General features: G+C 52.2%; 2 protein-coding genes and 1 long non-coding RNA gene across 4 annotated transcripts; 2 read left to right on the top strand and 1 right to left on the bottom strand.

Annotated features, from left to right (window-relative positions):
* The first annotated feature begins 10,704 nt into the window (after positions 1-10,704).
* On the top strand, positions 10,705-16,029 carry LOC142819269 (uncharacterized). The gene is made up of 4 exons (XR_012897096.2): positions 10,705-10,819; positions 13,022-13,185; positions 13,346-13,582; positions 15,815-16,029. It is a non-coding gene; the product is annotated as an uncharacterized LOC142819269 (long non-coding RNA).
* A 12-nt stretch (positions 16,030-16,041) lies between these two features.
* Positions 16,042-20,862, top strand: LOC149521913 (prostasin-like). The gene is given in 7 exon segments (XM_089772045.1): positions 16,042-16,059; positions 16,851-16,951; positions 18,061-18,107; positions 18,110-18,295; positions 20,279-20,394; positions 20,700-20,777; positions 20,779-20,862. Coding segments are annotated over 7 exon segments (630 nt in total).
* Positions 18,348-27,364, bottom strand: RHBDD2 (rhomboid domain containing 2). 2 transcript variants are annotated; one of them, XM_006113296.5, is made up of 4 exons: positions 26,679-26,946; positions 25,169-25,570; positions 24,593-24,743; positions 18,348-23,324 (listed from the first exon to the last, which is right to left on the bottom strand). In XM_006113296.5, exons 1-4 carry the CDS (start codon positions 26,713-26,715, stop codon positions 22,952-22,954), a joined length of 963 nt encoding a protein of 320 aa, XP_006113358.3. In that variant the 5' UTR covers positions 26,716-26,946; the 3' UTR covers positions 18,348-22,951. The 2 variants fall into 2 exon arrangements, with proteins under 2 accessions (XP_006113358.3, XP_075761047.2); XM_075904932.2 differs by lacking the exon at positions 26,679-26,946 and adding an exon at positions 27,142-27,364 and having other exon boundaries at positions 18,349-23,324.
* Positions 27,365-27,820: the final 456 nt, after the last annotated feature.

A 27,820-nucleotide genomic window follows, 5' to 3' on the forward strand; every position in this document is an offset into this window, starting at 1 on the left:
ACTATCACAAGAGGGTGCCAACTGCCTGTACGTAGGCCTTTTCCTCCTCCCCACCTCTTCAGCCCCGGCCCCTCCACAGACCTTCCTGGGCCTTGTCTCCTCCCCCCCACTGACCTCCTCACACTACCCGCTAAGCAGATTTTCTTCTTCTCTCCCACCTTGAGAGCTCACCCGGGGTCTTGCAAGATTTCTTTTCAGCACCCTTTTCAGATGGCCCCTGTCCACAGGCCTCCTGGACTCCCCCAAAATCCCTGCACTCCCATTTAGGGTTGCTACCTATTCAGGTTTTCCCAGGATCATCCTTCTTTGAGTCCTGGGGAAATCTGTCAGGAGGGGCTCAGCAAATGCTGCCAGCTGTCCAGCGTATGGGCTCAGAATCATCCCAGATGTCCCATGTTTCTGTCTCTTACAAGGGGCAACCCTCCTGCTGCCCAGTCCTGCCTTCCACCCCTCTGCAGGCCTCTCACTGAGAACCTGGCAGCTCTGCTGTGTTATTGACACAGCGTTTATCTAAATCACTGCTGTTCCTAATCCTCTCTCCCTGTAGACTTCCTGCTCTGATGCCCAGGCTGACACATGGCATGTTGAGAATTGCACCTGCAGTAATGACAGGTTACATCTGTGGGGGTGGGGGGTAACTCTACCACTCAACAGAGTGCCTGGGAGATCGGAGCTCTGCCACAGGAGGAACCCAACCAACTGGCCTGATGCTGGAATGAAGCCGGGTGCCTCGGCCAGTCCCCGGCCTGTGCAGACAAAGGAAGGATTGAGCATGCAAAGGGGTATCGGGTTTCCTACCTAGCTGGCAGGAGGGCTGGGAAACGGAATACGCTGAGAGAAATCTACCCTCCATGCTGCAGGAGTTATGTCACCATGGCTTTGTCTCCTTGTGCACCTCCGACCAGCCCTGGAAAGCACATGGGGGAAGGTGTGAGGGGCTGAGGACACTGGCGGGACGGGCATAGCTGAGAACCTCCTCCCCGATCGTGAGATCGTGAGCTCCTTGCTGTTCTTCCTTCCCCGAGTTGGGGAGAGAGGATCCCACCGCACCCTCCTCAGTGCCTTGGTGGCTTCCTCTTGCCCCGGCACGCCTCCCCAGTGGCTGAAGGTCCCTTCCACCCCTCAACTGGTCCTTGTTGCGGAACATGAGGCTTCTCCTCCCAGGGCTCAGTGCCGTCCCCAGCCTTGGCGCTCACAGCGCCTGTGTGCTTTGGGTGGGAGAACGGGGTGAGGGTTCACACCTGGGTCTCATACACGCCCCGGCTTTAGCCACATGACTATCCAAGTGGCTCTTTCCTTCCTATTTTTAACTCGCTGTGCAGTTGGCACGTTTCCCGCACATACCTCCCTCGGCGGCTCCCTCCATGGGCCCACAGGGAGTGTATTGCAGAGGGGTAGCCCCGAGGCGCAGCTGCATCTTGCAGCACCTTGGCAATGTGTCTGGTCATTACCAGGCAGGGACTGGCTCCCAGTCCCTTCTTCACTGGAGCCTGTCACAGGGCTGAGCTTCGCCCTAGTGCCGTGGAGCTGCGCGCTGCTTGGGAGGGGACCGCCACAGCTCCTTAAACAGCCCTCTCCCCTAAACACCTCAGGCATGGGGAAGGCCTCAGCCAGAACCCCCCGTATGGCTCCTGGACCAAAGAGGATGTTTCCCACAATGCACTGGGGTAAACAGAGCCCCAGCCCCAAAGCTTAGGGATACATTTCCTGTAGAGTATTGGGGACCAGTCAGGGACCCACTGAGGCTGGGGGAGTGTTTCCCATAATGCACTGGGGGGACAGAGAGCCTCTGAGGAAACATTTTGCATAATGCATGGAGGGAAATACTTTTTATAATGTATGTGAGGGGGCAGAGGCCCTAGGAGACCTGGGGAGTGCTTCCCATGTAGAGAGCAGAGATTCCTGCAGAAACGTGGCCCAGCAAACAGAGGGAAGGGGCAGACCTGGGTTAACTGGCTGAAGAACCATCTTGTTTCCAGCTCACAAGGTGTAGCCCGGGCTGCTCTGGCTGCTGATTCCCTGCCAGTGGGTGGGGGTCGAGGTGAAGGGCACAGGAGCTACCAGGCAGATAAATCTAGCTGGGAGCAGGATCCTTGGGGAGTGAAGGCCTCTGCACATAAACAGCCTTCTCAGCCTGTGCCCCAGGCACGCACGCAATGGCTGTGACATCAGCAAGGACCAGGCACGGTCAGCCACCCCCCTTCTCCATTGTCAGCCCACCGAGCTACTTCCAAGGTTGGGTGGCACCAGATTCCTGCCCCGGGCCGGCTCAGTTCAGCTTGGCTACCTCCAGCACCAGCATGTAGGGTTACCAGGTAGAACCTGCCAAAAAAACGGACACACTTGAGCGGGGAGGGACTGGCCAGGAGGGGGGCAGGGCTGGCCAGGAAGGGGGCAGGGCGGGAAGCAGGAAGGAGGGGGGGCGAGAAGCAGAGTTGGGGGGGTCAGGGACTGCGGGGCTGGCTGGGGGGGGGGGCAGGAAGCAGAGCTTGGGGGAGTTGAGGGCCGCAGCGCTGGCCAGGAGGGAGGAGGACCGGGGGGGGGGTGGGAAACAGAACTGGCGGGGGGGGGGGGTTGCAGCCACTGGCTGCAGCCGGAGTCCAAGGGGCTGCTCCCCCGGCAGGTGCTCCGTTTAGTTGTGAGCTGAAGCCAGGCGGGGGGCAGGGCTGGGAGTCCCAGTCCCTGCCCCACCCGGCTTTTGCACGTGACCACAGGCTCCCAGCACCAATCGCGCCCCCCCCTCCCAGTCGCTCCTCCACCCCCGCCCGGCTTCCGTCCGGCGCCCAGCCGGAAATTCAGAAAATACCGGACATTGCACGTGTCCGGTATTTTCTGAATTTTTCTACCAGACAGACAGTGCAAATACCGGACTGTCCGGTAGAAAACCGGACACCTGGCAACCCTACCAGCACGAGGTCTCCCGCTGGACCCAGGCAGGGCTCAGCAGCAGAATCCCGTTCCTCAGAGTCCCTCTAACGCTGCCTCCCTCTTTATGTGCACCACAGGGGGCTGGCCCTGGGATAAGCCCCTGTCTGCTGGGCCCTCTGTGTCAGCTGCCTGCTGCCCCCGCCAACGCGGCACCTCACAGCTGACGCCTGAGGGGGCCTTTGGAGTAGCTAGTGTCTGTCACTTCACCTCCCCTTCCAGCAGGCCTGACTGGCCCGAGCTGGCAATCTGGGCAAGGGCTGAGGTCACATGTACCATCTAGGCCTGGCAAAGCCTGGCAGCGATCCCCCAGCAACACGCCCAGGCCATCGGCTCGGCAGCCATTTCTTGAACCCAGCACCGGCAGCGGAGTCCAAGCTTCTTGCCCAAAGTCTCCCCTGCCTCCCAGACAGCCCCCACCTCTCCTTCTCCCCTGGCCATATTGGCTTGCTGCTGCCGGCCTGCCCGGCTGGGTTCCGCTGTGCCGAGCTGCCTTCACTCCCCAGGATCTGCCATGCAAGCTGGGAGTCCTGCCCCGGCTGCATGTGCACGACTGAACACTCTGGCCCCAGGACAGGCTCCGTGCTCCCCTCTGGGCCGGCCACAGCGCTGGCTGGCTCGGCACGGCCTACCATTCTAGCGCAGGTGTGCGTGGAGGGGGAGCAAACTGGGATCCCAGTTGTTGGCAAAGCGTTCGCTATTTTGGGGCGGGAACAGGGTGCAGGGAGTGGTGGGGGGGAGGAGCTGGGAGCGAGGAAGAGGAATGGGGCCTTTCGTCTGGTGACCTCAAAGCACTTCGCTAGCTAATTGGGACTAGGGATGTTAATGGTTAACCAGCTAGCTGGTAAGCCTCATCCTTAATGGGCGAGGCTTGCCGGTTACGGTTACCCAGTAGCGGCTGGAGCAGCCCACTGTGGGGCCTGCTGTGGATAGGGGCGCTGCAGCCCTCGTTTAACTGGTTAACCAATTAAGTGGGATCTTACATCCCAAACTGTGACACGGGAGCCATCAAGTGAGGCGTTGATGGAGTCAGGGCGAGAAGCCCCTACTCCTGTTCTACCACTAGCCAGCTTCCCACCCCCAGGGGCAAGGGGAGACCAAGCAATTGCTCCTCCAAACCCCAGGTTGGCTTATGAGCTGACATCGACATTAGGCAATGCACTCTGGGGCTCTGCCCCCCGCCTCCCGACAGAGTCCTCTGTGTGTTTGCCTGGTGTTCCTCTGCTCCATGAGGCCAGCAACTCACCCTCCCTGTTCCGTGAATGGAGCGTGCTTATCTCACGCGTGGGAGAGGTTTTAATTTCCCCATTCAGCGCTGTCCTCGATACTCGCTGTCCTAGGCACCAGCCCTCTGGGCACCACAGGCAGCCTGTGATGTTCCTGGAAAGGGACAGGAGCTCAGGTGACCATCCGGGGTCAGACTAGAACCCCTGCCATGAGTCCATTAGTGCCAATGAGGCCAGAACGTGGGGCGATTTGATAGCACATGAGCAGGTGTCATTATCAATCCCACCATGTCATTTCATCGTCATGTCACCCCGGCAGTCCTGTGGGCATCAGGCTTGTGCTGGGCTGATTGCTGGTACCCGCTGACACACCCAGCGTGGCTTGGTTTTCTTGCTGCTAGCAGAGCTCGGGGGCCTGACTTTCCGCACCTGCTCGTGCACATGCAGGAGGCTTCTCCCTGTGCACTCACCCAGGTGCTCCAGGGACAGCCTTGGAGAGTGGCTCAGAAAACTTTGGGGGGAACACAGGAATTGCCAGACTGCCTCAGAACCCAAAGGCTATCTTCTCCAGTGGCCTGTCTCTCACAGTGGGCACACCAGATGCCTCAGAAGATGGTGTAAAAACCCCTCCTGCCTGCCAGATGGGAGATAGTGTGCCCAGCACATTAGTTCTCATCCTGCTCTCTAACAGCCAAAGATTAATTCAAGGGAAGGCAGTGCAGCCTAGGGCAGTGTTTCTCAACCAGCGGTACAAGTACCCTTAGGGGTACTCGAGAGAAGTCTGGGGGGTACATCAACACCACTGAAAATTGGAGAAAACTGAATTTTTGTTGTAAGTTTTACAGCCCTTTATTATTTTTGTACTTTTTATACCCAAAAATGTCATCACCTGCCTGGCTACGATTAAGTTGTTTAAACAAATGTGTTGCAATGGCAGAAAAAACTTGTGTGTGTGTCTGAAAACTGTAGGCACTAGGGCCGTGGTCCCCAACACGGTGCCTGCGGGCGCCATGGCGCCCGCGGGAGCATTTCAGTGCGCCCGCCAGGTGCTCGGGGCTGGCCTGGCCCCGGGCACATGGCGCACGGGCGCTTGCGGGGAGAGCGTGCTTGGTGGGGGGAGCGCCGGTCCCGGGCGCGCGGCACTCGGCGGGGGGGAGCGCCGGCCCCGGGCGCGTGGCACTCGGCGGGAGGGGGGGAGCGCCGGCTCCGGGCACTCAGCACTCGGCACTTGGCGGGGGGGAGGGGGAGCGCCAGTTTCGGGCGCTCGGCACTCGGCGGGGGGGGAGGGGGAGCGCTGGCTCCGGGCGCGCGGCCCTTGGAGGGGACCCTGCCCCCGGGCGCGCAGCTATGGGGGGGCCCCGCCCCCGGGCGCGCGGCTAGGTGGGGCCCGGCCCCCGGGTGCATGGATGGGGGGGGCGCCCCCGGGCCCCGCCCCCTGGCGCCCGGCGGGCAAACGGCCACGCCCCCTGGCGCCCGACAACCTAAAAAGGTTGGGGACCACTGCACTAGGGGTACTTCGAATTTTATTTTTTTTAAAGGGGGTACTTTATAAAAAACGGTTGAGAAACACTGGCCTAGGGTACTGGACTGGGGCTCAGCAGAATTGGGTTGCATTCCCAGCTCTGACACTGCTTGGCTGGGTGACCCTGGGCAAGTTGCTTTCAACCTTATATCTAATTAGTTTCAGCACTTGTGAAATGGGGGTAATGATATCAACTTCCTTTGAGATCTAGAGACACCACAGGTGGCACTAAACTTTAATATCCCTGACAAAGTTTTTGTAATAACTAATTGTGATAACAGAGGACAGTCTTGGTAAGTGTTAAGGACGTGAATGGATCACCAGTTAACCTTAATGGGTTATGCTTACTGGGTAATGGTTAGCCACTACCCATGAGCAGCTACCCATCCGTGGCCTGCCGCAGGCAGAGGGCTGCCACTGCCCCACAGGACTACCAGTTCCCAGCCTGTGTGGGCTAGGAATCGGCATCCCAGCCCATGTGGGCTGGGAGCCAACAGCCCCCACCCTGCTGCTCCTTCTGGCCCCACGCATGGTTGCTCTAGCCCAGTTGTGGGGGGATGGGGGTGGGGGTGGGCACACTCCCCCACCTATCCCCATTTAATCAGTTAGCCAGTTAAACTTAAACATTTAACGGGTTAACTAATTAAACAGGATTTTACATCTCTCGTAAGCATTAGTTTGTGTTTATTGCTTGGTTTTGTATTGTTTGTGAGAGGGGAGATGGTTGAGAGCAGGCTGTGTGGAGGGATGTTGGAGGAACAATGAGGGATGTTGGGAAGATGCATGTCGGGGTGGGGGGCCTGGAGCTGGGATTTGGGGGGTACCACGTGTGAGGCTTAGTGCAACATGCACTCAGACAGCTTCACGCGCAGATAGCAACTTATGTGTCTAAATGGCAAGTGGCAGCAGGATTTGCATACGCAACTGTGGCAAATGCATGTGCAAATCTCATGCACTGTTGCACATGCAAAGGGCAGAAAAGCCCCTTTTACAGTCATTAAATCTGCATCACAGGAGCTCGGGAATTCTCCTCCCGACTCGTCTGCCACGATACAGTCAAGACAGGCAGCAGCAGCACAGAAACGTCAGCTGTCCTCTCCTAAATCAATGGGAGCGCCAGCGATGCAGCCCATGAAGAGAAGGGGGTGCAGACACAGAAGACCCCTTGGGACTGTTCCCCGGTGCGCTGATCATGTCACTGACACCCACTTTCTTGATCTCTGGGCCAGATTCTCTGGTCTCCCCCCCGACAAGGTGCAGAGTTGGGGTTACCTCCCCCGCCACAAAGAGCAATATGGACACTGAACCACTTCAGCTCTGGGAGGATGCGGTCTCTTAATTCCAGCAGCTGGGTGGCAGGGGTTAGATAAAACCCCCGAATATAGCAAGATCAAACTGCTAGAGTTGGCAACACTGGGTTTATCTGTGCACTCCTCTGAGCTCTGAATGCAGAGGGAAGTACGCCGCTCTCTCCATTGACAGAAAAGAGGAACATAACAAATGGGCATTGACATGAATGTCAAGGCAAATCCACCAGCTACAGTAATCCCCGTGACAGCAATTACGGTACAAGGCCATGTGCTATGGAGGAAGAATCTGCCAAGGGAAGGCAAAACTAGTTCTAGGAACCAGTCATTTCGCTGTTCCTGATTCTTCGAATGACTTCTCAGAGATCATCTCTGAGCGAGAACATGCCTCTGAGCAAAGGTGACAGTTAGCTAGCACAATGTAGCCATTGAAAGAAGTAATTATTGTTTACTTGTATGCTTGTACGATAAATAGAGGGTCAAGGAGCCTCCGAGGAGCCCAGGGGGCTGGGGGCTGTCCAAACAGAGAGCCAAAAGACCACCCTGCCCCAAAGAGCTGACAATCTAAGTAGAAGAGACAACAAATTCGTATAGACTGCATGCCTACGTCTACACTGGCATGATTTTCTGGAAATGCTCAAAACGGAACAGTTTTCTGTTATAAGTATTTCTGGAAAAAGCACGTCTACATTGGCAGGATGCTTTTCCGGAAAAGCACTTTTTCTGGAAAAGCGTCCGTGCCAATGTAGACGCGCTTTTCCGCACAAAAGCCCCAATCGTCATTTTCGCGATCGGGGCTTTTTTGCGGAAAAGACTACTGTGCTGTCTACACTGGCCCTTTTCTGGAACAGTTTTCCGGAAAAGGACTTTTGCCCGAACGGGAGCAGCATAGTTTTTCCGGAAAAGCACTGATGATTTTACAGTAGATCGTCAGTGCTTTTCCGGAAATTCAAGGGGCCAGTGTAGACAGATGGCAAGTTACCACGTACACATACAGGCCTGGTCCTACAGGAGAAAGAAACACCAAACCCTCATTGCCTTGGGCATCTCTGGCGTCTGCTTTCTTTCCTGGCCTTTGCACTTCTATCCTGCAGTAAAACTCTCTGCACAGGAAGAAGAACCTCGTGTCACTCTTCAGACCCTTTGTATCTAAGCAAGCAGCAAGGGAGGCCTAGGGGTGCCCTGGTGCTCTAGGCTGACCTAAGTCTTAGGTGTAGGGCAGGACTTAGGAAAGCTGGGGTGGATGGGTTTGATTCCCAGGGGGGTTAGCAGAGCAGCCCTACACCACCCTGGCAGTCAAACCAGGGGAGCCCCATTCACTCCAGCTTTACTCCCTGGGGTTCCTCCCCATACTGAACTCTCTACCTTTTTAAAGCCCAGATGTGTACGAGGCTGTCACTTGACCCTCTTAGTCATAAGAACATAAGAACGGCTGTACTAGGTCAGACCAAAGGTCCATCTAGCCCAGTACCCTGTCCGCCGACAGTGGCCGATGCCAGGTGCCCCAGAGGGAGTGAATCTAACAGGTAATGATCAAGCGATCTCTCTCCTGCCATCCATCTCCACCCTCTGACAAAGGCTAGGGACACCATTCCTCACCCATCCTGGCTAATAGCCATTTATGGACTTAACCTCCATGCATATATCTAGTTCTGTTTTAAACCCTGTTATAGTCCTAGCCTTCACAACCTCCTCTGGCAAGGAGTTCCACAGATTAACTATGCGCTGTGTGAAGAAGCACTTCCTTGTATTTGTTTTAAACCTGCTGCCCATTAGTTTAATTTGGTGGCCCCTAGTTCTTATATTATGGGAACAAGTAAATAACTTTTCCTTATTCACTGTCCTCACTGTGATGGGCGGTGTGTGAGCAGCCCGGGTGGGCACGCCCATGCTAGCTAGGTTCATGCCAGCATGGCTAAAATTAGCAGGGACCACAGCCGTGGGATGCCTGCCCTGGTCCAAGCCTATCTGGAACATGGAGTATGCACTGTGTTTCTGGCCCACGCCTCTGAGTCTTCACAGCTATTTTTAGTTGCATTAGCTGGCTTAAAGCTAGCATGGGTCTGCCTACCCATGCTGCCCTCACACCTCTGGTGGCAACGTAGCTCCTCCCAAAACTCCACTGCCTACTGGAACGTACTGCTAAGGAGGCGAGCGAAGCGGCCCAGGAATAGGACATCCATGAACTGAGAACACAGGCCGGGGGTCCCATGGGTCCATAAACCGGGGCTGAGTGTTGGTGCAAGTCTGGGCTGCCTCTTCCCCGCCCAAACGAGGTGGTTTTGCATTGGGACAGCACAGAGAGTTGGATTCAGTTGAGGTCAACACTAAAGTGACCAGGTTTGGGAGAGAGGGGCCTTACAGGGCTGACCTCAGCTACTTTCATGAAAGAGTCCACAGGCTTTTGCACTGTTGCGCAGTTTCTAAACTCAGTTGACATTCGTTTGAGAGTCAATAAAGTTCTTGCGGAGAGTCCAAAGTGTGTCAGATTCCAACCAGGAGTCGGGCTAGACCAGAGTGGCATTCTGGGTCAAAGGCTCCTGCTCTCTAAGTTCAGCAGCTGTTCTGGGTTAGCCCAGGGAGGCCAGATATCCAGGTTACACATCATAGGAGCTTGGGACTATGCAGGACATCCTGGGGATGTGCTCAGAGTGGCGCCCAGGGTAATGTCCGAACACAACAGCCATGATAAGGAGCTAGCTAAAGAGCTCAGTTGCTGGGTGGGAGCAGGCAGGCACAGCCCAAGGGCCCTCAGGGGCAGCCCTAGACTAGCTGCCAGCAACTGGTGCCCTAGGCAAACCATGCAATTGGCGCCCCCACCTCCAAACCCCTCAATGATATTGCGCCACCCTTTGGTGCCCTATTTAACTTGGTTCCCTAGGCGACAGTCTCGTTCGCCTATATGGATGGGCCGCCCCCGAGGGCCATAGACAGGGAGAGGAAAAGTCACAAAGGGCTGGGGTCAGACAGAGAGCTGGCTGGAAAGACCAGTTGGTGGAGATCTGCTTTCAGATGTGCTCAGGTGCCCAGTTCCTAAAAGGCCTGCATGTTCACATCATGGAACCCAGCCTCACCGTGGGCTCTCACTGGGATCTCTGCTGGTGGCTCAACAAAGAGGTCACGGATGGATGGGCCGTGGTGCATGAACTCTTACCACATGCCACCGCATAGTCCTGGCCCATCACCAGGGGACAGCATGGAGAAAGGTAGCCTGGCTGCTGCCCAAGCAGGGGAGAAATCCAAGGTTCTGGCTCCAAGGCTGTTGAGGGAGCATCCAAGTACATTTTATTCCAAAGACCAATCCTGACTGTGTTCTGAGCCCAAAGGAAATCCTTCCCCGTCCCACCAGAGAGGAGCCCGTCTGGAACTCACTCTCCTCCCGCTGTTGCAGGTGGCTGGGGCGTTTGGCAGGAGTGCACTGAACAAAAGCTGCCAGGGCTTGGCTGTGCTGGGCACTGAGGTAGGTGCAGTAGCCTGGCGTACTTCACACAGGCCCGCCAACGAGAGGGGGGAGAGGCAAAGGGGGCAATGACCCTGGAATGGCAGCTGAGAGCCTGGAGCCCTTTAAATCGCCATGCGGCGCAGTCTGGGTGACTGCTCTGGCCCCGCCCCTTCTACGCAAGGCCCCGCCCACCTTGCCCAGGGGCCGGGCAAGGCTGTCAGCTCCCCTGATGTCACAATGCTGGTTCATCACACAGCCATAGTTCCGCACTGTGTTGACAATAGTGGTGGGCAGACTTACAAAGCCTCGACACAGCCTCCCCGGCTTAATCCATCTGGCTGCAAATCTCCTGAGAGCCCCTGGACTTTGGGATCTGTGTGGCTCTGAAGTGCTGCAGGTGAGAATCGCAGAGCTTCTGCTTTGTGCGGTGCGGAAGGGCCTGAAAATGACCTGAACCAAACCCAAAGCTCAAATGAGCTTCTTTGATCCAGTGTTGGGTCAGATCCTTCTTTGATCAGAACCAGTGCCTTAATGAAAACAGCCACCTTTCCCGAACCCACAATGCACAGACATTTGTCACCACAAGAAGTCATCATTGCTCAAGTCTGCAGGCGTGTTCTGCTCACTGCGCACCAGCTCGCTTTCTCTTGTGATCCGTGCTAATAACGTGCAAGGTGCTGTACAATGAACACAGGTCAACTAGCCTGCTCTGGTGGCCTTATATTCTAGCACACTGGCAAACTGAGGATAGGATACACTGGGAAAATTAGAGGTGGGAATAACATGGTGCATGTTTCTTTCTCTCCTTTCCTACTCCCCTTCCTCTTATCCACTGCATGGATCTGAGATGTAGCCAGGCAGCTTAACTGGACTTGAAGTGTAGTATTGCTGTGTCACAAAGATCACATCTGGACTTTCCCAGAGTTTGGCCCAGGGCTCTGGTTTGGCTGATTATACATGAAATAGCTAGTTGGGAAGGCTGAGGCCTGATCTCAACTCTCCCAGGGTCATAGTATGAAACCTGGCTCTAGGGCTTTGGTTTGTGCCCTTCGCTGGAAAATCTCCCCACCCATCAGAAACCTCATGCACGAAGAGTTAAGGAATCACAAGTCTTTTACCACAGAACCCTGCAGAAATGAAAGAGGAAGGAAATCCTAGAGCATCTCTCACCCAGCACAATCCTAGATCTAGAGTGTCTGCCCACTACCCTCCGACACACTTGACACGGCTTGCAAACACTCTGTCACTGCCTTCACCCTCAGCGCACCAGGCAAAGAAGCACCAAACCATGTAGAAAGAAGCAATCAGACTTCCTAGGAATGATTACAATGCATAGCCTTCTTACAATGGATTATGATTAAAACCACTAATGAAAACAAAATGAACACACATTAATTTAACACCTGAGATTTTGCTACCGGGTAAAACTTTCAGAAGTAAATGACAGGAGAATTTTACCCAGACTTAGGGTATATGTCTACACTGCATGGCTATTTTATCCCGAAATAGCTACCCCACATCTGCACAAGCCTCCCATTATTTCAAAATATTTTTCGAAATAACAGGCGTGCTATTTTGCCATCCCAGTAAATCTTGTTGCACGAAGGATAAGGAATGGCTCGAAATAGCACGTGATTTCAAAATTTGGCACTGTGTAGATGCACAGCTATTTCAAAATAGATTGGAAATAATATGCAATTTGCAAAGTGCAAATTGTGCATCTTATTTGAGTTTAAGGTGCTGTGTAGATGCACCCTTAGACTCCTATGTGCAAAGAGCCATAGACATGAGAGACCAGATTTATAAAGGTATTTAAGCACCTACAGATGGAGATTGGCACTAGCAGGATGTTCAAAAGCACTAGGCGCCTAGTTCCCATTGATTTCAAGTGCAGGTGTTCAGGAATTTCTGCAAATTCTACTGGGTGTCTATTTGCGTAGGTAGGTGCCTAAATGCCTTTGTGAATAGCTAAGAATCTGACGTTTCAGTAAAAGTCAATGGGATGTGGGTTCCTAAGTCACTTAGGTACTGTTGAAAATGTCACTCTCATGCAAGGCATATATTGTAAGGAATATATTTGCCAGAGGGACTGGAATGGAAGGCCAGAGCTGTACAGTACATTACAGGAGAAGGCGATGAAAGGAATTATTAGACTGGCTCTTGCAAACTGGCCCAGAGAGACCCCGCGGGTGCCATTCGGAGAACCTGGCTCTCTGTCCGCCATCGGGGCCCGGGTTGGAGAGGTGCCATGTGCAGCCAGCGCTGTGGCCGCTCTGCACCTGCAGCGGCTCGTGGCATGGTTGTTGTTTCATGGCACTGTCTGGGGAACATGCGGATTGTCTCAACCAAGTCCTGAGACCGGAACATCTGGCACCGTACAGGTCGATCCCCCTTGACGTTTGGGCTGCAGTGTGCCAGGTGCCTCAGCAGGGAGGAAGTCCGCAGCCCGGTCTAGCAGGTACCACCCACAGCCAGAGTCACACCTCTGACGCAGGCAGAGTGGATTATGCGTAACGGGGGCATCTGTTCCCAAAGGGGAGTGGGTCAGAGCTGAGCAGCGGCCATTTTCCTGCCGTTGCCACCTCTGCTTCTGCTGCAGCCCGAGGCCCTTCACGGCGCACTTCCGGCTGTGGTTCAGCAGTGGCATGGAAACGGCAGCGAGGCTCAGCCAGGCCACGGTGGCGCATGAATTGGCCCAAAGCTAACAGGCCACCTGGGACAAAGCAGAAATGTCCCTGGACATCGGCAGCGTGCTGGCGAGAGGTGAGCGTGTTTCCCTAGCCCTGCCCCTCTGCCGTCCTTAGGCTGGCGGTAGGTAGCCGGGCCTGGAATGCAGCCTGCAGTTTCCACCTGGGTTAGACCAGAAACAAGCCCTCAGTACCACAGCAGGCACCATGCTCTCCCCGCTGCCTTGTCCCTTTAGCACACAGAGCGGCAGAGTGAACAGCGAGGCCTGGCCCATGCTGAGGTGCTGTGGAATGTGCCTCTGGCTGAGGAATGCACCAGGACCTGCTCCTGCTCCCATTAAAGTCCATGTGAAAAATGCCCTTTGACGGCTGAAGTACAGAAAAAGAGAGACACCCCCTGCCCAGGAGGCAAAGACTGTCTGGCTATGAAGCTAAGGAGAGCAGACATCACCAGCCCGCCCTGGGAAGACGAGGTAAGGGAGCCCTGGCAGGGTAAAAAAATAGCTGAGGAGCCCACAGATTCTCCCCCAGTGAGAAGAGCACATCTGGCCTTGGATGGCTCCATCACCATCACCTCACTGTCTTTAACGGGCTTTTCCTCACAGCCGGTATCCCATTCTCCAGGAGGGGAACTGAGGCCCCAAGACAGACTGACTTGCTCAAAGTCACACAGGAGTGTGTGGTAAGGCAGGGATTTGAACCTGGCTCCCCCAAGTCCCAGGCTAGGGCTGTACCCACTATCCCACAAGTAGTCCCCCCCAAACCACCCACTCAAGCTTGCACCCCACCCAGGGGCTACGTCTAACCCCATTGTTTTTGCAGAAGCCATGCCCTCCCCCCCATGGCAAACTCTCCGGCTGTGTCTAGACTGGTAAGTTTTTCCGCAAAATCAACTGATTTTGTGGAAAAACTTGCCGGCTGTCTACACTGGCCATTTGAATTTCCGCAAGAACACTGACGATCTCATGTAAGATCATCAGGGTTCTTGCAGAAATACTGAGCTGCTCCCGTTCGGGCAAAAGCCCTCTTGTGCAAATCATTTGAGCAAAAGGGCCAGTGTAGACAGCACAGTGCTGTTTTCCTCAAAAAAGCCCCGATCAGGAAAATGGCAATCGGGGCTTTTTTGTGGAAAACTGCGTCTAGATTGGCCATGGACGCTTTTCCGCAAAAAGTGCTTTTGTGGAAAAGCATCCTGCCAATCTAGACGTGCTTTTCCGAAAATGCTTTTAACAGAAAACTTTTCTGTTAAAAGCATTTTCGGAAGATCATGCCAGTGTAGACGTAGCCCCCATGTTACTCACCCTGACCCAGGCGCAGTGGGTGAAGGCCCAGCTGGGGAAGGCAAGGCCCAATCGGCCCCTTCCACTTGAGTTCCTAGCACATTCCAATAAGTCCACATTCCAGGATCTAAAACCCCATTTACCATCTTGATGACCAAAGGGGCTCTATTGCCCTACAGCGGCAGCCACTGCACAGAGCGCACCAGGAAGATTTGGCCTCTTCTGAAATTTCCCCAGGCTCCTTTCGGCCAGTCCCAGCGAAGCAGAATCAGACCAACCCTCCGTAGTTCTTTGGGGGTTCAAAAAAGAGAGAGTTGAATGAATGAAGGACAGGTCCATCTCTAGCGATTAGCCAGGATGGGCAGGGAGGGCTTTCCCTAGCCTCTGTGAGTCAGAGGCTGGGAATGGGTGACAAAGGAGGGATCACTTGATAATTCCCTGTTCTGTTCATTCCCTCTGGGGGACCGGGCATTGGCCACTTGTCAGAAGACAGACCATTGAGCTAGATGGACCTTTGATCTGACCCAGTGTGGCCATTGTTATGGTGTCTTGTTTGTGTCCATTTTTCTCTCTCTGCTCCTTTGTCTGGAAGATCATTCAGGCAGGGATGGTCTCCAGGCCTGGCCTGCACACAAGCTTGCACTAGTTTAAGTGAAGCAAGGCTCTCCCAGCTGTAATGCATGATATGATTTTATACCCTTTCCATTACACTAGGGCTACGTCTACATTGGCATGATCTTGTGCAAATACTTGTTAACGCAAGAGTTCTTGCATTAAAGTATTTGCGCAAGAGAGCGTCTACACTGGCATGTGCCTTTGCACAAGAGATGTGCTTTTGCGCAAGAGCATCCGTGCCAGTGTAGACGCTCTCTTGCGCAATAAAACTCCAATGGCCATTTTAACCATCAGGTTTTCTTGAGCAAGGAATTCATGTTGCCTGCCTATACTGGCCTCTTGCACAAGAACAGTTGCGCAAGAGGGCTTATTTCTGAGTGGGAGCATCATAGTTCTTGTGCAAGAAGCACTGATTTCACACATTAGAACGTCAGTGTTCTTGCGCAAGAACTCCCCGCCAGTGTAGACAGGCAGCATGTTTTTGCACAAAAGCGGCCACTTTGGCACAAGATTGTGCCAATGTAGACACAGGCTAGGGCAAAAAGCTACACAGACATTCATTGTTCAGTTCAAACCAGCCGTAGAAGAGCTTACTTGATCCTGGGATTGGCCCAGTGCTGCAGCGTGGCCGCGAGACCCGCATTAGAAAAATCCCAGACATTTTTAGATATTGAAAAACCTGGCCAGAGTAGGGTTACCAGATGGTTTCAACAAATATACCGGACAGACTTGACATTACATCACAATCAACATTACATCTATTTAGAAAATATCAGACATTTATATTTTCTCAATTTGTTTCCTGAACAGAAAGCTCAAATACTGGACTGTCCGGTTCAAAACCAGACACCTGGCAACCCTACCAGATGGAGATTTAAGAAGTGAAAAGGAGGACATGTCCGAGAAAAAAACGGATTTCTGGTAACCCTAACGGGACACATGCTTTGGGAGAAGAGCTAATGTTGGTTAGGGAGGTGTGTGGCTATGATGAGAGAACTACTTTTGCAGGCGTATCTCCAGGAGGGGGCCTCACGAGCATGTCTATCCCAGCAAAGGCTCTGCCATATAGACAAGTCCCTAAATGGATTGAAGAACTGATTTAAGATGCACTGAAATAGGCCACACTTAAACTGAAATAAGTAGCAGCACAGGGAGTTGCTCTAATTGGATCTAAATTAGTATGTAGAGCAGGCCTACATTTCAGTTTGATAGCGTCTCATTCTGACTTGACTTCATTCAGGAAAAAAAAATATTGCATGAAGTTAAATGAAAATATGTCCACACGGGGCTGTGATCCAGTTTAACTAAACTACTTTAACAACCTGGCAACCCTGTGCCATCTGAGTGTGTAGACAAGGGCTCATTCTGTCTGTGTGGCTGTGTCTAGACTGGCAAGTTTTTCTGCAAAAGCATGTGCTTTTGGGGAAAAACTTGCCAGCTGTCTACACTGGCTACTTGAATTTCCACAAGAACACTGACGATCTCATGTAAGATTGTCAGTGTTCTTGCGGAAATACTGTGCTGCTTCCGTTCAGGCAAAAGCCCTCTTGCGCAAATCATTTGCGCAAGAGGGCCAGTGTAGACAGCACAGTACTTTTCACGCAAAAAAGCCCCGATGGCTAAAATGGCGATCAGGGCTTTTTTGCGCAAAACTATGTCTAGATTGGCACGGACGATTTTCCGCAAAAAGTGCTTTTCTGGAAAAAAAGCATTTCCGGAAAATCATGCCAGTCTAGACGTAGCCTGTGTGTATAGCATCTGGCATCGCCAGGTTGCACCTGATTCCCATTAGATTATGGTAATTGCTCATTGGAACTCACGCATGGGTGACACCAGTGCACAGTAGCCGTGGCAAGCCACAGTGTGGGAGCATGGAAACCCAGCATGTGCAGGAAGCCTCATCTCCGAGCACTGGGTGCAGAGCACGGCGAGTTGTGTCCCCACCAAGTGCATGGCAGGGAAATCCATCAGCCTGTCTCTTCCTTGCTCCTTTTAATTAAGGGGAGGAAGTTCTATACCTGATACCTGGACCCAGCTGTGGAGATCAGTCAGGGAGCTTTAAGGTGTTGGATGTGCAAATATGCCACATGAATTGCTCTGGGCCACATTGGTAATAGATCTCACACCCTGATGCAGCCATTTGTCTTGAAGGATCTCACACCACTACCAGTCCTGCAATGGAAGGCAGCAGCTGTCTATCTGCACGTAGGCCAGGAAGCAAAGCAAGGAATGTCATTCCCTACTGATATTGCAAAGGCATTACAGGGCGGGAAGGGGGTAATTAATTACCCAGAGGAATAACTAGGACACTCCATGTACCATCCCAGCCTGTTTCAAGTGAGCACAGGTGATCATTGGCTTTGTTTCATCTGCCAGTCTTAGGTCTTTACTAAGAATGACCTGCTTGGGTAAGTCAGGCCTTGGTTATATGGAGCACAAAGATCCTTGTGGCTTGCTTGGGACCTAGAGGCTTGAGCAGAGATGGAGGGGTCATTGCCCTGGGCACGGTACACCCAGTGACAGCAGTGTCTTCCTTGGGGTATTTAGTGACAAAATAGAGAGGCTGAAACACAAAATTTCATCAACAGAGAGAAACTGAAGCACAGAGGAGCCATCCCTGGAAAAGGTTCTTCCTTTCAATTTCAGTGCCAGTTAGGAGCCAAAATACCATCGAGGCTCTGGGCCAGAGAGTCTAAAGGCCAGATTTTCCAAGGGGTTGTCTAAAGACGCAGATAGACACCTCACGGTCTTTCCAAAGCATCTCCATGAATGAAGTGTCCAGTTCTGATTAACTGATGGGCACGAGGCTCCTCAACCTCTTTGGAAATCTGACCCTAAGTGACTTGCCCAGGGAGAGACAGAGTGTCTGTGGCAGAGCCAGAAATCCAACACAGATCTCCAGCGTCTCAGTCCAGTGTCTTCACAGCAAGTCCATCTCTTCTTGTCTTACCTGCCTTTGGCCCATGGAAGCTGAGAGACGCGGCCAAACCTAGACATCAGCTGTCCTCTGTGATGCATTTGCCCTGTATAACCCTCCCTCTCTTTTCTTTTGTCAGCGCACCCTCAGCATATTCCGTACAGCTGGGAACACACCCCAGGGGTGGGACCAGCGGTTGGTGGCTAGGGTCATCCATCACCTTGGCTACACTTGCTTTCCCAGTACCCTCAACATTGCCTTGATCCAGCTGGCAGAATCAGTGCCATTCACCTTCACCATTCAACCCATCCGTCTTACCCAGCCTCGTCACCATGTGCCATCACAGACCACGTGCTGGTTCCAAACCAATAGTGGTAAGGGAGGAGCGCCTGGTACTAGGCCTTTAAATAAGTGTGGGTACAGATTTCACGCTGGGTGGAAATAAAGGGGAAATCCTTTGGGACGTCACTCCTCCAGCTGGGGAAAGGGGGTGCAGAAGGAGCAGTGAGGATAGGGGCACTGCTGTCACTTCTGTTAGTTGGGAAGCACTACATGCCTTTGGGGCTCAGCTTCCAGAGAGACAAGGGCCAGGCATGTACCAGAGGTGGCATGTGGGGGTTAGGGCCCTGGTGATGCAACCGATCACCTGCCTCCAGCAGCAATTGCACAACTGCAGCCCTGATCTGCTTGGCATGCCTGTAAATGTTATCTAGCCTGCTGACCCAGCGTGCAGTGCTGGCAGGTAAGACGTTTGGGCTGGGCTCCAGCTCCACTCGTTTGCCCCAAGAAGTGTTGCACGCGAGGGGAGGAAGTGCGGCTCAAGTGACCTTGGGGGCTCAGCAAGAGACACTGAGGCCAGCTGTCCTCAGCCAGCGAAGGGGATGCTGACAAAGGGGACACGCACACAGGAGTTGGTCCAAGTTACATTTATTGTCCAGGCACCTGTGCTGGAAGGCTTCCCCTTTGGAAGAGTGGAAAATCCGCCAGGAATGCTTCCAAGGGACAAAACTCCCTTGAGAGAAAGCAAGAGCAGAGGCTATGTATTTACGCACAAGCACTGAGCTACCACAGATTTCAGAGAAATTTTTTTTAAAAGTAATTCCTCTTTTAATTCTCTGGCTCCCCTGTGAGGAAAAATGGTAGAGTGCAGCTTGCAACCAGCAACTCTGCTGTGAGGGGAGAAAATACACTTCAGCACTAGGTATGTAAAATCCCATTTAACTAGCTAACAAGTTAAACATTAAGTTTAACTGGGGAGTGGTTAGGGGGCCAAGCTGAAGTGGCAGCCCCATGTAGGGGCCTGGCAGGGCTGGAGCAGCCCTTCACCTCAGCCAAACACAGCCAGGGCTGCTCCCTGGGTACTAGTTAACCATTGCTTGGTAAGCATCACCCATTAACATCCCTATGCAGCACATGATCCTTTATACCCATTTCCTTGTGCCTGCAGTGCAGTAGATTCCTCGTTCACTCCTCCCTTATACTCTTCCCTTTGTGTGACCCTATTCTCTGTCCCTTACCCCTTTGCTATGAGGAGTTGTGAATTTCCCTTTATAGTGAGGTAGGAAGAAAGGCCAGAACTGCAAAGGCATTTAGGCACCTCTCTTCCAGACCTGTGAGGATTAGCAAAGGTTTGCAGCAAACCAACATCTCACCAGGAGGTCCCACTGAGATTTGAACAGATTGCAGGGCTCAAAGCCCTGCATGCTGATGCTGACCCTTACCCCAGAGCACCTACAGGAGCTGAATCAAAGTCCTCCATGAAGGCAGTGAATCCAAATGGGGAGACTAATTCCAGTGCTGGTGACATTGCCATTTAGAGAAAAGCTGTTCTGTAGAAACAATGACTTGGCTAATGCAGGTCACCCATTTTATATAGCTGAATATATCCTAGTGACTGGGATGCTGAAGGGGGAGGAGACAGGATCTGTCCAAATCATGGAAAAATAGGAGACAATTTGCCAGGGTAAGAAACACGAGTTTTTGAAAAAAATAGAAGTTAGTGATATTGCAAATTCCTATAAGAGGGATCATCTCCAGGGAGCTTGAGGCAAACACGGATTTGCAGCCATCACTAACGAGATTCCCGTGTGAACTCTTCTGCTCGATCGCTGAGCAGGTAGCCCTGTGATGTTTTATTTGGGAGGGAACGGTCTTAGAGTGTTTTTCCAGCAGGTGCAGTAATGCAGCTGGAAAAAGAGAACTGCTTGGATTAGCATAAATGAAAATGCTTAGCTAGAGATCAGACACCACAAGTTTAAGTTTGACAAACTACTGTAGGTCCTAAGAGGGCTGGTTCTGCTCTGGGGCTAGGCGAATGGTCAGCCATAACTTCAAAGCTTGCTTGGTTTTCTTCCCAGCAGCTGCCCCCCATGCACTTGAATGGACTGTAGCATCTGCTGAGAGCTGTCCTCACCTGACCAACGACGGAGCAACATGTACCCAGAATTCTCTGCCCATGCAGCCAGTGCCCCAGGTACTGTCTTCTGCCTCTGGTGTTACCCTCCATCACTGCAAGTCCTGTCAGCCACCATCCTCTGCCCTCCCATGTGATTGTACTACCAGGATGCTCATGATAGGACCAGCCCTTGCTGCCAACAGATTTGGATGGTGATTAGCTCCCTGGACGCCATCACTATGGTTGGCATCGTCATGGCCCACTTGCCTGCTGTTGATCCTGACAGCAACTGGACTGCAGCCCAGGGACCACTACACTGCCTCCCTCTCCTGTCTACCCTGTTTTGAGGGGTGATAATCATCTTTCTGGCCCTGTCTCCACAGATAGCGGCAGGAGGCGTCCTGGTGTGCCCAGGAAAGAATGAGATAGTTTACATTGAAGGAATCATTCCATCCATGATAAAAAAACCACACCTGGCACCCCTACACTGCATTCACTAGGGTCGCACCTTTTGTGCCGTGGATGCAACCCTACCTTCTCACTTGACAATGGGGCTTCCCAGTCCCTGCTGCTCTGCTCTTCAGCTAACCGATGTTCACCAAGGAGATTGGAACACCAGCCATCTCCAGCAGTAGCGCACACACAGGGGCAGCCCGTCCACATAGGCGAAGTGGGTGGTCGCCTAGGGCACCAAGTTAAATGGGGGCGACAAATGGTGGAGCAATATCATTGAGGGGCTTGCACACTGAGTGGGGGGGCCGATTGCACGGTTCGTCTAGGGCACCAGTTGCTGGCAGCGAGCCTAGGGCTGCCCCTGCGCACACATATTGTGAGATCAGTCATATCATCTTCACCTGTCCAGGAACATCCATTTTCACATGTGGGGCAGGGCTGGATTAGCAAGAAGTGGCACAAGGTTCCAATTTTGTACCTCAATCCTCTCTCAATGGCAATAACCTTAAGACGATGAGTAGTCCTGTGGCTTAGGGTATGTCTACGCTGCACTCCTCTTTCGAGAGAGAAATGCAAATGCAGCTGAGCGAAATTGCAAATGAAGCACGAATTTACAAATCTCACGCTTCATTTGCATAATGGCATCCGGGCGCTTTTTTGAAATACCCTATTTCGAAAAAAACCCGTCTTTCAAAATAACTTTTAAACCTCATTTTTTAAGGAGTAAGGCGTAAGCAATGTCAGGCACTCTGAATTATGATGACAGTTTGCATTTCATAAAACACCTTTTCTAAGTACTTCAACACACCTTAAAACATGAAGCAAATTTCATCTCCCGCTAGGAGCCAGAAATTATCCCTATTTTAGAGATGGGGAAACAAACAGATGAATGGACTTTTCATCCAGAGTCATACAGTGAGAAGTGACAGAGCTAGGAACCAGAACACAGATCTTTTGAGTCCCAGCACCCTGATGTAACTAGCAGATACTGTCCACAAACTCCACTTATGTTAGCTGTCTCTGATGCTAACTCTGGCACCAAAGACCATTGTAAAAGCTCATCAAATACTGCTCAGAATGGTTAGAGTTAAATTCCATTTGATTCAGACCATTTTTAAAAGCCCCTCTGAAGGCTTAGAAAGTATTATTTTATACACCAGTTTAAGACTACCCCCATGCTCCCTTTGAAAATCCTAAATCCCTTAAATAAGATTCACCCACCCTTTCTGGAAATATTTAGGACAGCCTCATGAATCAAAGCTGGCATTGTGGGCAGTATGAAAAATTACTGTAGGTGCCTGCTCTGGAGACCATGTGATGGGAACATGACTGGGAAAAGGAGCCCATGTGGCTGATGCTAACTAGAGACTCTAGCAGATGGAGCAGCTGCTATTCTGCGTGGCCACCATATTGTTCACTTCATCCCGCCCCCGCCATCTCAACTTGGATTCTGAAGACAAAAAGGACCACTGTGATCATCTTATCTGTGCTCCTCTATAACACAGGCCCCAGAACTTTCCCATGGATGCACAAAGAACCACAAACTGTCCCAACACACAGCTTGCTGTCCCAACACACGGCTTGCAACAATGCCCTTATCAGTCCAGTCCAAGCAAAACAGTAAAAACACATCTGTCTCTTCCCCATCGCCATTTAAACACTGCTCTTTAACTTGTGCCAGTTACAGAACAAGCAGGCCCCCACAAACCCAGCATTTGGGTCCTGGTCATACTGCAACTGTAAACTTCAGTCTCTGTTGTCAGGTTAAAACCCAACTAGTTCAGTGTTTTGACCATGAATGCCCATCTACACTACACTGAGTCAAGACTGTTGTAACCATGACTCTAGCTGTAGTATAAAGAGATAAGTCTGTAGCCACAAATCCACATAAGAATAAAGGACAACCAGGTAATGGTCACAGCCCCCAGCCAAGATAAAAAAGTATCAAAATTAAAAAGGAGTATAAATAAAAAAAGCCCCTGAGCATTGGAAAAAATGTCTATGAGCAGTCTGCACCACAGGCTGCCATCGACCGTGCAAGTGGATTCCAGTCATCCAAAACACCCTCAGTTAAAATCGGATGAATCCTTTTGAGGCAGTCTTCTTTCTCAGCAGCTCTCCACTGCAAGCTGCTCACACAATGGCCTGTGAGGGGAGAAGGGTTCTGCTCCTCTTTGGATGATCAGTCTATCTGGACTCCTGAAAGCTCTGTTGGCATTTTTGCTGCCAGGGAACCTGAAGCATGCTGAAACTTGGCCTCCAAATTCTCCATCCCTGTGAGTACCCGAGAATCAGGCAGAAACGCACCTTGGGTCAAATGGGGATCAGCTGGTTGGCAGCAGTGTCCAGGGGAGGCACCACACTGGCCCTGCACATTGAATTTTCCAAAAGCAGGGCTGGTTTGGTAAGGGGGGGAGCCGTGGATGTGCCCTGGTGTGTAGCTGTGCCAGGATCCCAGGCTCTGGGCACTGAGGTGCTGCAGCTGAACCACAGGAAGGGCTGGAGGCGAGTGATAGTAGCTCTGGGTGGGGTATGACCCTGGCACTGGATTAAACCTGAAGAGAAGAGGGGAGAGAAAAAGGACAGCATGTTCACATCTAGCATTTCCAAACTTCTACAAGTGTTCCCCTGACTACACTACTCAGTCCAAACAGGGATTAGGGTCAACCCACTCATGACAAGCTGAGATCAGCTGCCACTTCTTAGCAGCTGAATAAAAGCAGGTTGGTCAGCCACCCAATACAGGCATTTCCATGTCCCTCAATGGAGAAAATACACAGACAAAGTCTTGTGGAACAAGCATGCATGGAGCCAGTGGAAGGTAAAAATTCTGTATGCATCCTGGTGTCTCAATTTAAGGTGCGTCTCCTTTAGCTATTCACCTGCTGAGTGCTAGTTACTAGGGTTGCAGATGGTTATCCAATAAACATCACCCTCTATCGGGTGATGCTTACCGGTTACGGTTAACCGGTGGCACCAGAGGAAGCCCTGCCCACAGGCCTGGCCCAGTGGGGTGGGGGAGGGCTCCAGCCCAGGTGAGCTAGAGCAGCTCCCCCACTCACTCCCACTGAATTGGTCAAATAGTTAAACATAACATTTAACTGGTTAACTAATTAAATGGGATTTTACAACACATCTTGGAGGTCTAAAGAAAAGAATAGGCAGTTCTGATCTGGGAGGGGGGGGAAGGGGCAGTTACTAACATACTTAATTTAAGAGTGAGAGGATCCAGAAACAGCAGCTGTTAACAGGAGGCGTGACTCAGGAGGGGAGGCATACAGGGAGATGTTCTGCACAACAGACAAAGGCTCCAGGCTGAGTACTGATCAACCTGCACGTGCAACTCACCTAAGAATGGGGAGTCACAAAGCCTACAAGTGCCAAATACTCAGAAGGACTGTTAAGCAGGGAGCTTACCAAAGGATCCCGATGCGGTAGGTCACTGGTTGTATCTTGCTCACCTCTGCCCTAGCTTGTCACATATCAACTTTTCACGTAGACAACCCCTTTGTCTCCCTTGCAAGTGTTGCCAGGGAATGTTTCAGTTTAGGGTATCTAGCAACACAGTCCGAGGTATTACTATTCCAGGTATATTTGTATACCTGTAAACATGGGGAAATACTTCTGTGTTGGAGAACTCATTACAGTTATTCAACTACATAGAAGTTTAACCTATTTAAAAAAAATCCTCCTCTGTCCACTGAGATTGGAATGTTGGGAGCAAAAATGCTTTACAATGGCCTGTCATTTAGCACCACCACTTATTGTAAGGGCACCCTCCTTCTGTGATTAAGAGGAGTGTTATTGGTGTTCATGCACTTACTTCCTATTCTGGGAGGCTCTTCTCTCTGCTAAAGACCCTGGAATATACTTCAGCCCTGGTAGTCTCTTCAGCAAGCTGAACGGGAACTTCTGATCCAGTCTAGATACCAATGACTCTGGGAGATCCAAACAGAAGCAGTAACCAAGACCATCTGAGTTTAGCAGCATGTTAAGGAAAGCTGTGGAAAGTTTCCAATGCAAGGGCAGAACAGAACTAACTTTCCACATGCAACTAAATGCTGCATTTTAAAACCAAATCAAGGTTCTTCTTTATAGAATGCACAAGGCAGAAAGGCTAGAAAAAAAATCTGTTATCCCATCCTCAGTTTTCAGACCCAGTGAGTCCTGCGTTCCTTGTACACACTGAATGCAGGATGGGGTCCCTCTGAGCCAAAGCAAATCAGGTAAGAGTCATTAAGCAGCATACAGAAAGCCATGAACCGGCACAGCAAAAAGCCAGTGGGTTTAAGCAATCAGAATTTAGCATTTCCCCTCCCCGCCCACTCCTTCCCCATCCCAAGCCAGGCTCCACACATGCTCTTTGCAGTTGTGAACAGATCTCTCTTGGAAAGGATACAGACTTTCCCGATGATGAGGCCACATACATTACTCAGGAAAGAGGAGTGGGGAATAAACCATGCCAAGCAGAGCACTAACCATGGCACCAGCACCATGGGAATATTAATCCCAAAGAGTGGTGCCCTTTTCATCCGTGAACGTGTAGTGGATACTGCCAACATGGCAAAAGCAACTGGTATAAATCCTTTGGCATCTTCCACCTCTGACACTCCAGAGACGACAGCCTCCAACAACAGATACAAAAAGGCTGAAGAAATGGCAAATGCACAGGTGAAAAAGAAATGCTTTACTGTGCCTACATTCTTCTCAAAGCTGCCAGCAAAGTACCAGATGATAACAGCACTGCATACCAGGGATGTCAGATCTTCATAGACAAAGATGTAGGTCACCAATCTGTGAACTGAGCAGACAGCCCATTTAGAGAGGTACAATCAGCAGTGAGTTTGCTTTAGTTCACTATTTTAAGTTTGATCAAAGGGGGAGAAAATAAACTAGGAAACCACCGGATGTTTTTGGTCCTTGGCCCAGTAACAGCATTAGGGAAAGTGTAATGGCCTGGAAATACCTGAATTGGTCTTGCCAAAGAGCTTTTAGCCTTGTCAGGATAGGAGGCACCATACCTTAATATCACATCAAGCTAATTATGATCTTAGTTCTTTCACTTCAACTATGAGACATAAGTACTGATAGTTCTTTTTTGGACCAGCAAAAGAATTTCCTGCTTGCTGACAGCACACGTTTGTAAGCTATCATACATTAGAATTGCCAAGGGACCCTGGGTTTATCAGTTCTTTCTTTAGCACTAGTCTGCAACTTAACTCAGTAGGTTACAGACATACAATTTTCAAACCATGGAAAGGATTTGGTGCCTCAGCACGTCCTATTGTATGATACAACTAGTTAGGACCAAAGAAAAGGTAACAGGAATACATTTCAGAGTCAGTTAAAGAGAGCAGAAGCACAACATAAATAATTCAGTACTAGGGGGTGCAGACCATGAGGATTAAGGACATGAGTAAAAGGGGCAGAATACAAAGAACAGAAGAGCAGATCCTTGAAACTTCTGAGATCTTAGCCTCACCCTTCTACCAGAACAATTCTGGAGCTCAGGAACTTGCCTTTCACAGTACAACACATAATTACAGCTTCTAAGGTGTTAATGTTGCAACCTAGGATAGGTCCCTAGATTAGGAAAGTTCCGCATGGAGGCTACTGCGTCCCAGCATGAGAAGGGATCTTGGGGAGGGGTGTGTGACAGAGAAGGTACACAGATAGGGAGCAGGGCAGGAACTACCTAAAGTATTACACCAACCGTACAGTAACTTTGGCTGGAGAGAGACATCCCAGCTAGAAATAAAACTTTGTTTACAAAGCAGAAACGGTGTAACCATTAAAAACCCTAGTGGTTACACGGTTAATCATTTTGGTTGGACAGGACTAAGGAGGAAAGGATTTGGGGGGGGAGCCCACAGCTCCTGAGGAGCTGCCTGCTGCAGGATAAGGCTTACATTTAAGGGTCCACAGCATGGGGATGGCAGCCAGCATGCACTTCCAGGGAAGAAGAGTTTAACGGTAACAGAAACCGGCAAGCGGATGCGCATCGGTTAACCGGTTAAACGCCCAGCTCCCGGGGAGAGGTATCACTTGGCCACTGGGAGGCTCTTCCACGCAGCTGCCCAGTGGGCGGATTTCCACAGCAATGAGCCCCAGGGCGAGGAGGGAAGGCCGTGTCCAGCACGTGATCAGGAGGGAGTGGAGTGGATGGTGCACTGAAGGAGCAGGGACCACGCCTATGGGGGGGTCCCAAGCCAAGAGCGGGCGAGGAGCCGAAGGATTGGGGGGGGGGGGGGGCCCGCAGCAGAGGCGGGCACAGATGGGGAGCGGGCTCTGGGGATCGGGGGCGGGGGGGGGGCAGTTCCCGGGGGGCGGGGCAGGGATCCCGGCGCACCCGGGGAGGTCTCCTGGCCTCACCTTCCCCGGCCCGCACCGGCCCGGGCCGCAACGAGCAGGCGGAGGGGGCGGGCGGCTCGGCGGCCAGAGCCCTGTGCAGCAGGCCGGGCGCGGACACCAGCAGGGACAGCAGCCCGGTGAGGCAGGCGGCGGTGGGGAGGCAGGGCCAGGCCCCCGCCCAGCGGCCCGTGGCCGGCATCCTCCCCTTCGCCTCAGAGGCCCGCTTCCGGGTGAGCGGGCAGGCCCGTTCGGTTACCTTAGCAACGGGGCCCCGCCCGCAAGGCTCCGCTGCCTGCCTTAGGCCCCGCCCTCTCCTGCAGCGTGTCTCCTGCCCTGGATCGCTCAGGGTCTTGGCCCCGCGCTGGGCCAAGGGATCCCCCTGCCTGGGGTGCGAGTGACAGACACCCCCCTTCCGACTGTACCACCCCTAGGTGGTGTGTACACACACCCTCCCTCTCTGACTGTGTCTCCCCCAGGTGGTGTGTGTACACACCCTCGCTCTGACTGTGTCTCCCCCAGGTGGTGTGTACACACACCCACGCTCTGACTGTGTCTCCCCCAGGTGGTGTGTACACACACCCTCGCTCTGACTGTGTCTCCCCCAGGTGGTGTGTACACACACCCACTCTCTGACTGTGTCTCCCCCAGGTGGTGTGTGTACACACCCTCGCTCTGACTGTGTCTCCCCCAGGTGGTGTGT

Source organism: Pelodiscus sinensis, chromosome 21 (assembly GCF_052426305.1).
Source record: "Pelodiscus sinensis isolate ZL-2025 chromosome 21, ASM5242630v1, whole genome shotgun sequence".
Lineage (NCBI taxonomy): Eukaryota > Metazoa > Chordata > Testudines > Trionychidae > Pelodiscus > Pelodiscus sinensis.